The 9208-nt window shown below is 38.2% G+C and overlaps 2 protein-coding genes across 2 annotated transcripts in view; one reads left to right on the top strand and one right to left on the bottom strand.

Annotated features, from left to right (window-relative positions):
* Positions 1–229: 229 nt before the first annotated feature.
* On the bottom strand, positions 230–7704 carry LOC138021850 (ADP-ribosylation factor-like protein 2-binding protein). Its single transcript, XM_068868870.1, has 7 exons — positions 7683–7704; positions 7570–7606; positions 7104–7165; positions 5996–6102; positions 5065–5150; positions 2740–2836; positions 230–1827 (listed from the first exon to the last, which is right to left on the bottom strand). Exons 1-7 carry the CDS (start codon positions 7687–7689, stop codon positions 1696–1698), a joined length of 528 nt encoding a protein of 175 aa, XP_068724971.1. The 5' UTR covers positions 7690–7704; the 3' UTR covers positions 230–1695.
* A 533-nt stretch (positions 7705–8237) lies between these two features.
* Positions 8238–9208, top strand: part of LOC138021848 (mRNA cap guanine-N7 methyltransferase-like) — a 17779-nt gene continuing 16808 nt past the window's right edge. Inside the window, exon 1 of the mRNA XM_068868868.1 lies at positions 8238–8390. Coding sequence (XP_068724969.1) covers positions 8267–8390 — 124 coding nt within the window. The 5' untranslated portion in view covers positions 8238–8266. The remainder of the gene's footprint in view (positions 8391–9208) is intronic.

The raw sequence follows: 9208 nt of genomic DNA, 5'->3' as shown, positions 1-9208 counted from the left end.
TAGGCCTAATGTGAACACGGCTTAAGCCTTAACTTTTGCTACCTGTTTCCAACAATAAGGTAAGGGTAAATGTTAGCTTTATACTATTAGTTAGAGTAGGGAGAATGCAACTGTTCATCCTCACTTGAGGAGCAGCATTTTGGGGGCACTTCATGACGTTAATCATCTGTATTTCGAAACATGAGTGATGTTGAACTTGGAGAGAAGAGCAAAGTGACACTGCGCGATGTTTATTAAAATCTGCGTTTATCTAGTTAGGGGACATTATCTGAACCTCTTAGAGGCAAAAGGGTTAAGTTGTTTCTTTTCTGTCGTCACCCAGTAAATACCACCCTCAACCAATGACCCAATATATTACGGTATTAAACATTCAAAGCACAACTACCTCAAGACTTTTAGGGTCACAAGTCATAACAATCAGGTTTTTTTCACAAACCTATCTGCAGCGGTTTCAATAAGTATTGACAGCCGAAGAATAGCGTCCGCTACTTCACTCAGAGAACTTGACTACTTTTTTTCCATAATCGATTGACACCTAAGATGCCCCCAGTTAATGAGTAAAATCGTCTGGCATTAGGCAGAGTAAAATCTGTTAGCCTCACTCCCAGGGGTCTTGAAATGGGTTTTAAAATCAAAAAAAAAAAAAAATTAAGACAGGTTCTTTCAAACAAAAGATTTACACTAATAATTTGGACAAGGGCAGAATGAAGTCATCTAAAGGTGATCATCAATTTTGCTTTTGAAATGTCACGTTTCGGAGTGCCCCAAGATACCCGTAGTGAAAGGAGCTGTTAGGCCCCTTGTTGATACAGTTGTTTCCTCTACTCAAAACAACCACCAATGTAGAATTTTCTGAAACTGCTGTATCTGGTTCAGTTATTTTAAAGGTGTTTTAGCTCTAATCCAAGTTACATGTAAGTGTGATAAAAAACACTTGCTCCTAACATAATAAATTAATTTTGCAGTTTGCATGTTGTCCTATCCTCTTGACCAGTTTTTACAAGCGTATGGCTTGTTTGATACTTTGAATAATGAGCTTCAGTATATACCACACAAGTATATAGTGCTTCTCTGCATTCTGATTGGCTAGCTCGGAGGTGAATAGCAAATACTATAATTAAAATCAGCTGATGATTCAACGTGTGTGGTACAATAATATACTACATGATTGTAAAACAATAAATTATTCACCTTAAGGATGGTGCCTATACTAATTTGAAGATATTTTTTGCCCCTGTTTATGATCATGCAGGAAATGTAGATCTTAACAAGTGTTATCGAGATCCAAAAAGAAAATTGAGGGTAACCACGCATTTTCCAAAGATAATTCACGAATAATATTTGTTAACAGCTTTAAAATACAAAGCAAATGTATGGAGTTCTTTCTCAAATTGAAGCTTTATTATCTCTCAAAAATGCATGGTTTCCCCTAATTTTATTTTTGGATGCCAAGAGCACTTACTAAGATCTACTTCCCTCCGATAGTTTTAAACCGTGCAATAATATCCCTGTATTAGTAAGCATCACCGATAGGAAACCTGAGTATCTCGAGATGCGCAGAACATATGTGCAATAACAATAGTAGGCACCATCCTTAACCCATTCACTTATCAGGTGCCTCTAACAAAACTTTTTACATAGCGGAGACATGATATTTCCTAATTTTATTAAAATTAAAATAATTTTAAGTAAACATTATCTGCTAGTAGATGGTCCTTCCCTTGGTGAGTCTGGATCGATTTGCATTCCTTGTGTGTCATCCACACGAGATGAACTGGACGTGACAGTTAACAGATTACTTAAGTCCATACCAGTACCCTCCTTCTCCTGAAATCAACAAACACCGCAATGTTCATGCTGTGTTAACTTGTTCACACCTAAAACACTCCAGGATGACCCCATTGAAGAGTAAAATAGTCTGGTTTTAGACAGAGTAAAATCTATTACCGGTAAGTGTCAATCTCAAGGGGTCAATGGGTTATAATGAAACAACTTGAGCGGTTGCAAAATAAGCCTGAAAGAAATGCAGGCTTGAACAGGATTTGAACCAATGACCGTGTGAATTGCGCTGCACTTGCTCTACCATCTCAGCTACCAAGACATCTGGAAGTAATTACTCTGACTTGCAAGTTCATGTAATTTAAATCCTGTGATAGTGAATGTGTGATGGAGTTCAGGAGAGGTTCTGCCCTCTTCCCCTGTGGAAATAACATGTTATATTAATTTTTTTTTCTTAACTGCATGAGAGGGCGGAATTCTGTGAATCCTGCAATCTGATTGGTTCTGGGAGCACGCTCTCATTGGCTCGCTATCTTGGATTATCAGCCGATAATCACCTCGACGGACAACATGGCTGCCAGTAGTCGTTTTGCCACTGTACATGAAGATGATTTCGCGTTGAAATGTTTTTTGTTTCTCTTTTTTGAAATAATCACCTGTGTATTTATACTAAACAATTATTTGCCTCAGGCTCAGAGATGATCAGTGAATATTCACCTAGACTTCGTCTCTGTGAATATTCACCAATAATCACTTCGCCTTTGGCAATTAATTGTTTAATATATATAATTTTATATAAAAATAATAATAATAATAATAATAATAATAATAATAACAACACTAATTTCATTATTATTATTATTATTATTATTACTATTACTATTTTTATTTATAATAATTGTTAAGGGTGATCATCCTGAATGGTACATAACCGTCGCCCTGATTAAAAACAATACTCACTGCTTTATAGTCTAAAAACATCTGTTTAAATGCCAGAAAGTCTGTAAAACTAAGAAGCATTTCTAGAATGTCTCCTCCTATTTGGTCTTGACGGTGTCTGGAATAATAATTACGAAAGAAAAGGTAGTACAATCTTTTTTACCTGTATTAATTTATCTTTATATTAATAAATTATTGTGAGATTACTGTGAATAACATTGAAGTTCTCCTATTCCAACCTGACCAATCCTCTTGAGATTGTTGTAACCATAGATTTGGATCATAGACAATGTTATCACAGCTGTACACATACATTGTAACATATGGCAACTTACTTTCAATCTAATAGGTTGACAAGTTAAATGCACTCATTATGGTGTGTATGATCATTCGCTATTTCCACCAATCCCATAATACAGTTCATTTTGGGGGTTATTTGCATTTATTTAAAACAATAGATATCCAGTTCACTGCAGCATGATACAATCCCAAGAGTAAATAAGTTGTATTGTTTTTAATTAATTAATTAATACCTAAAGAACACCCAACACCGTATTGCATTATGGGATGGTCAATAGCAAATTGGAACATTAAATTTTTGCAGTAGACCACTATACATTTATTTAAAAAGTAGACACTGAATCTCCCATGAAAAGGTAGTATCTTATATTTAACAAAGTTGTAGGCCCCATAAATGTAGCTGGCCATGAAAACAAAGTACCAGTAGTTAAAGATTTCCCTGGTAGCCAGCTATTTATGGAGATCCCGGGGGTCACTATGCAGCTCTTACAAAGACTATTGTGATTGGTTCAGAAAACAATTATAGGCACAATATACAACAGAGTCTAACTTTAAACAAAACTGATCGAGCTGCATCCTATCTTGGTCCACTGAAATTAAAGGTTGTAAGGAACTGTGAAGTATCATCCCAGCACTAGTAATTATTTTTCCATAAATTGCTTGTAATCTTGCAATCTGAATGGCTAATTTGCCGTTGTCAATAAGAGTCTAATGCTGTCCATGTCAATGTATCATGCACTAATAATATTGTTGTGGACTCATTGACTGCACCTTGCGTGTCCACAACATTTTGACCATTGTGATTATGAATATCCTTGTCGATAAGAGTACACACAATGCTGAACCACATTTGTTTTGTTAATTTGACCACTCTTACCACCAAGGCTGCATCATGAAACTTAAAATTTGGCTTAACCCTTCCCAACACGTGAGAGACCTCAAAACCCCAGACAATTTCACTTGCCGATTGGAGGAACTTAACCCTTTCAGCCCCGTGGTAAACAGAGTAAAATCTATAAGTGGCACTATTGGGAGTTAAAGGGTTAATGGGGACATAGTTTTTGAGTGAATCCAGCTGTTGTTAACCCTTTCAGCCCCTTGGGGTTCCCCATTGACGAGTAAAATCGTCTGGCGTTAGACAGAGTAAAATCTATAAGTGGCACTATTGGGAGTTAAAGGGTTAATGGGGACATAGTTTTTGAGTGAATCCAGCTGTTGTTAACCCTTTCAGCCCCTTGGGGTTCCCTATTGACGAGTAAAATCGTCTGGCGTTAGACAGAGTAAAATCTATAAGTGGCACTATTGGGAGTTAAAGGGTTAATGGGGACATAGTTTTTGAGTGAATCCAGCTGTTGTTAACCCTTTCAGCCCCTTGGGGTTCCCCATTGACGAGTAAAATCGTCTGGCGTTAGACAGAGTAAAATCTATAAGTGGCACTATTGGGAGTTAAAGGGTTAATGGGGACATAGTTTTTGAGTGAATCCAGCTGTTGTTAACCCTTTCAGCCCCTTGGGGTTCCCCATTGACGAGTAAAATCGTCTGGCGTTAGACAGAGTAAAATCTATAAGTGGCACTATTGGGAGTTAAAGGGTTAATGGGGACATAGTTTTTGAGTGAATCCAGCTGTTGTTAACCCTTTCAGCCCCTTGGGGTTCCCCATTGACGAGTAAAATCGTCTGGCGTTAGACAGAGTAAAATCTATAAGTGGCACTATTGGGAGTTAAAGGGTTAATGGGGACATAGTTTTTGAGTGAATCCAGCTGTTGTTAACCCTTTCAGCCCCTTGGGGTTCCCCATTGACGAGTAAAATCGTCTGGCGTTAGACAGAGTAAAATCTATAAGTGGCACTATTGGGAGTTTAAGGGTTAAGGCATGAATGGGTTAACCCTCCTCAACCACTCCATGTCTGAGTCAATGAGTTAAACAGAAAAAATGATGGTCCACGTTTGAGGACATGTTAACAGAAAGCAAAGTTATAAAACTTATCGAGTGAGAAGTTTGTTTTTGTGGTTTTAAAATCAGTTAAATAAACACATTGTCACTCACTCTAAGGACTTTGAAAAGTCCTCCATTGAAAATCCAGGGATTCTGTTTTTTAGCTCTTCCTCAATGTGATTTTCTATTGATGCAACCTACAAACAGTTACAAAAGACTCTTTCAGTGTTGTGTCTATTTTTAGTGAGGCATGTGCATGTCTTGAGTCAAAAATAAAGAACCAACTACTAGGCACAAAAATGTAAAATTTAAGGTAACATTTAAGTCACTTTATTTAACGTCATTAGTTCCTTCAGCTACGAGGCTGGTATCAGTGGAACCCGATTTTGGATCAGAGGAAAGTCAAAACAGACGTTGAAGTCACCGAAGATCGAACTGAGGAGCTCTTGCTCTGAAACCTGTGCACTTAAACCAAATGAGCTACACCTGCTCAAAAAGTGCACAAAAGGTTAGAGGCTGTTTACATGACATCAGGGAGATCTTAGCATTAAGAAAATTATGGAAGGATAAAAACATTTTTTCTTTAATGACAGTAATGCAGACATTGCAGTCAGGATTTGGGTTCATAATTTGGAATAGGGAGCAGCAAACAGTCACTTCTTCTTTCATCCTTCCTTCTTTTGGTCTAGTGTAGGTTTGCCTAATGGTGCTTGGAGCTTTCTACATGTATCTCTTAACTACAACTTAGAAATAATTATTACTATGACTAGTAAATCGTAACAGGATGTAGAAGCTTGTCAAACAAATGGTTTGTTGTTGGCTTTAGAGAGGTGTCTGCCTTACATAATTATAGTGATTAAAGTTACACACAATCAAGACAAATTCAGTTTGAATCAGCTATACATGTATGCATTGTCTGCAAAAATGTCTAATGCCTTGCAATCATTATGGTAGACCGCTTAAGGTGACAGAGCTGACTGTAGTTTACAAGTAGTAAATAAATAAGCCAGGCCAGTATTTCAAAACTGCAAAAACAACTTACATATTCCCTAAATATATCCATGTATATCAGCTTATTTTCTTCCTCATCTGTAAAGTGGTGGTAGTACTTTTCCTTAAAGTCATACTGCATTGTTTGGAACTGCTCCTCTGAGAAACAGAAAGCAACAAAAAGAGTGCTTTGACCACATGAACAGCAGCCATAATGCATATAATAATAATTGGTTTCCCGAAACAAACTGAACAACTTGCATAGAACAGAGCTGAGTTCTCCAGCTCAATGCACCATGCTTCTGTCAACACCTCACCGCATCACCAATGGACAACCTGACAGCTTTATGGTGACATCATTTAGCACCAAGGCTATCAGGGAATTTGTGGGACACTGTCGACATAGCAAGGAAGAACTTATCACTGAATCGTGCTGTTATTGATGGAAATCTTTCCAATTTGGTATTGTGGAAAAGGACGACCCTTTAATTTAACCCTTTGACGTCCAAACCGGCCTAAACCGGCAGGCTTAGTATTTTACTCTGTCTAACGCCAGACAATTTTACTCATCAATGGAGAACCCCTGGGAGTCAATGGGTTAAAACTCTCATCTTACACTTACACATACGAGATACTTTTTGGGAAACAAGCTTTGCATAAGTAGTGAGAGTACTCTCCTCCCACCAATGTGTCCTGGCTTCGATTCCCAAAACCAACAGCTGATATGTGGGCTGAGTTTGTTGGTTTGCGACTCTGCTACTCCTCTTTTCCCTTCCCTTCTGTCTTATTTGATTTGATTTGTTTATAACAGATGCTGGACACCAGTTCATACCAGCTGATTGGTCTTTGTTGGATAAATAAAGTTATTATTATTATTATTATTGTTATTGTTATTGTTATTGTTATTGTTATTGTTATTGTTATTGTTATTATTATTATTATTATTATTATTATTACACTGGGTACACTCTGGAGGAACTTTCAAATGTTATGGCCAAAGGAAAGGAATGGAGCTTTCAATCAAGATACACTCCCAAGAGAAACTTTTACTGTGCCACCATTTCTTTTGCTTCAATCCTCCAACATGGCCTCATTGACATCAGGAAGTAACATTATAGTTCTCAATGGTAAAATCACATGTGCAAGATGCATGTACTCACCCATGATTATATCTTCTATGTGACCTACAGTAGTGTCAAACTTCGTATCCGCTCGACTTGACCTGACAAACAGCATCATTTAAGATTAAGTCAAACAATTACTCACTAAAATTACTGAATGTTGAAAATGAACCTACGGTGTACCACATATATTGGTTTTCAAAGCCATCCCTAGAGTCCAGGTCACTTGGTTACTTTAATAGTTTACTGCCTGTAATTTTGAAAGCCCATAATCTGCCGGAAGAAATTCATCATACACGACAACGCCAACAAAAATCTTCAGTGAGTACAACAACTGGCATATCTCCATTTTTCTGCGCAGCTTGAAGACAGCCCCATGTGAGGTTCTCTTCATAGCAAATATCGGGAAAAATTGAGTGTGATCAGTTACAAAGTTTAAAAGATAGGACCAATTTCAGTTGAAAGACAATCAAATTGGGAGGGAAAAGACGAAATTCTCACGAACCTTCCTACAGCCAAATCCTCTGCTACTGATTTCAGGCCTGTAAAGAAAATAAAAATATTTGCGAAAATGACAACAGCCAAAGAAGGAGAGGTTCACTTCAACTTAAAACTTACCCGCCATGTTGTTAAAACAGTCACCATGGTTTACACCGCTGACCAAATTCGTGCAGAAAGAAGAGGTTACTATACCCCCTCCCCTAGTCCCTCCCCATTTGAGGTCCAATCCTCTTTCTATAAATACGGTGATATTCGATACCTTATAGTTTCGGACGCTAGTTTGTGCTTTAGAACTGTGTGACTCGCACAGAAAATACCCTCGAAATAGCCCACGAGGCTCTGGGGAATAAATATAAGGATTTGTCTGAGTTATTCCTCAGAGCCTCGAGATGATGCCTTTTGTTTAGGACTGAATTTTAAGATATATTGAACTGGTCTATTATCAAATTGGGTGCATTTTCAGCGGGCGTCTTCATGCGGAGTGGCGAGATTCTGAAAGTGAAATTGGCAAAGCTGGTCTTTCCGACTTTCTTTACGACATTTATAACTCACAATTATTCATTTTTATTTGCCATCCTTTCATTGCACTGATTGGATCCTTCAAAGGTATTTTTAGACGAGAATGCACACCCGCCACAATGAGGCGGAAAAAAATCCTAAGTCCCAGTCTCCATTGATAATCCATTTTTCCGTTTGCAAAGATGGCGGCCGTTGCTCCAGAGAGCGAAATCAACGAACAAGTGTCAGATGTTGCCAACGCTAGTATTTCAGCGGAAGAAACACATGCGGACGAAAAAACAGTCGCAGAAGACACCAAAGACGAAGGTTTGTTTCACATTTAATGGGAATTCGATCTGGATTTCACGAAAAAATTACAGTTTCCCGTCAGCTAATCAACTCAGCACGTGGAGATTAGTTCTGCCATTTTTGTCCAATTCGTGTCATGTAAATGCAAAGGACGTTTTGTTTAAGTTTTGTTTAAGTTAAACACAACACAGCAGTGCTCTTTGTATAGTCTGCCTTAGTGAGGTCAAGGCTGCTGCCTAAGAAAATTTTAAAGGGGCCCTCAGAGCTAAAGGCTGAGAACTTAGGAGCCCAACATATGAAGTGAAAGGTGTTGCTGTGAAAAATTAAGGCGCCCAGAGCTATTCTTTGAGAGCCCCAGGCTACCGGGCTCCTGTTAGGCAACAGCCTTGGAGGTTAGACTGCTGCGCTGGGTTTTCTTTGCATCACAGCCAATAGTATGTTGATACTCGCAAAGGTTTGTCATATGAGAAGGAGGGCCTGGGGTTTGGGGTCCTTTTTTAATAGGTTTGAAAGTCTAATCATTTCATTTGCACATGAAATTATTCTCATTCCTTTTCAATGTTTCATAATTTCGCTCTGTTCGAACCAGCAGTATCTATCCGGGTTGGGGGGGGGGGGAGAAATTGGTTAGGGTAGGGGTGTGAACCCTTACCCTATTTCAGACCAAAATTTGAGATTTTCCCCACCCTAATTGAGACCTGACTAAAAATATGATACCCTATTTCAAACCTACACTGTATTTCAGCTGTTACACGATTGGCCTAAAGTTAATAATTTGAGAAGGGCTTTGTTGATGGTCTTACCACCTAATTATGAAGAAGGACCTTTTTCTAAAA

The sequence above is a fragment of the Montipora capricornis genome, chromosome 10 (assembly GCF_036669925.1).
Source record: "Montipora capricornis isolate CH-2021 chromosome 10, ASM3666992v2, whole genome shotgun sequence".
Classification (NCBI taxonomy): Eukaryota; Metazoa; Cnidaria; class Anthozoa; order Scleractinia; family Acroporidae; genus Montipora; species Montipora capricornis.
The sequence above is the reverse complement of the archived record's forward strand: the minus strand, read 5'-3'. Positions and strand labels throughout refer to the sequence as shown.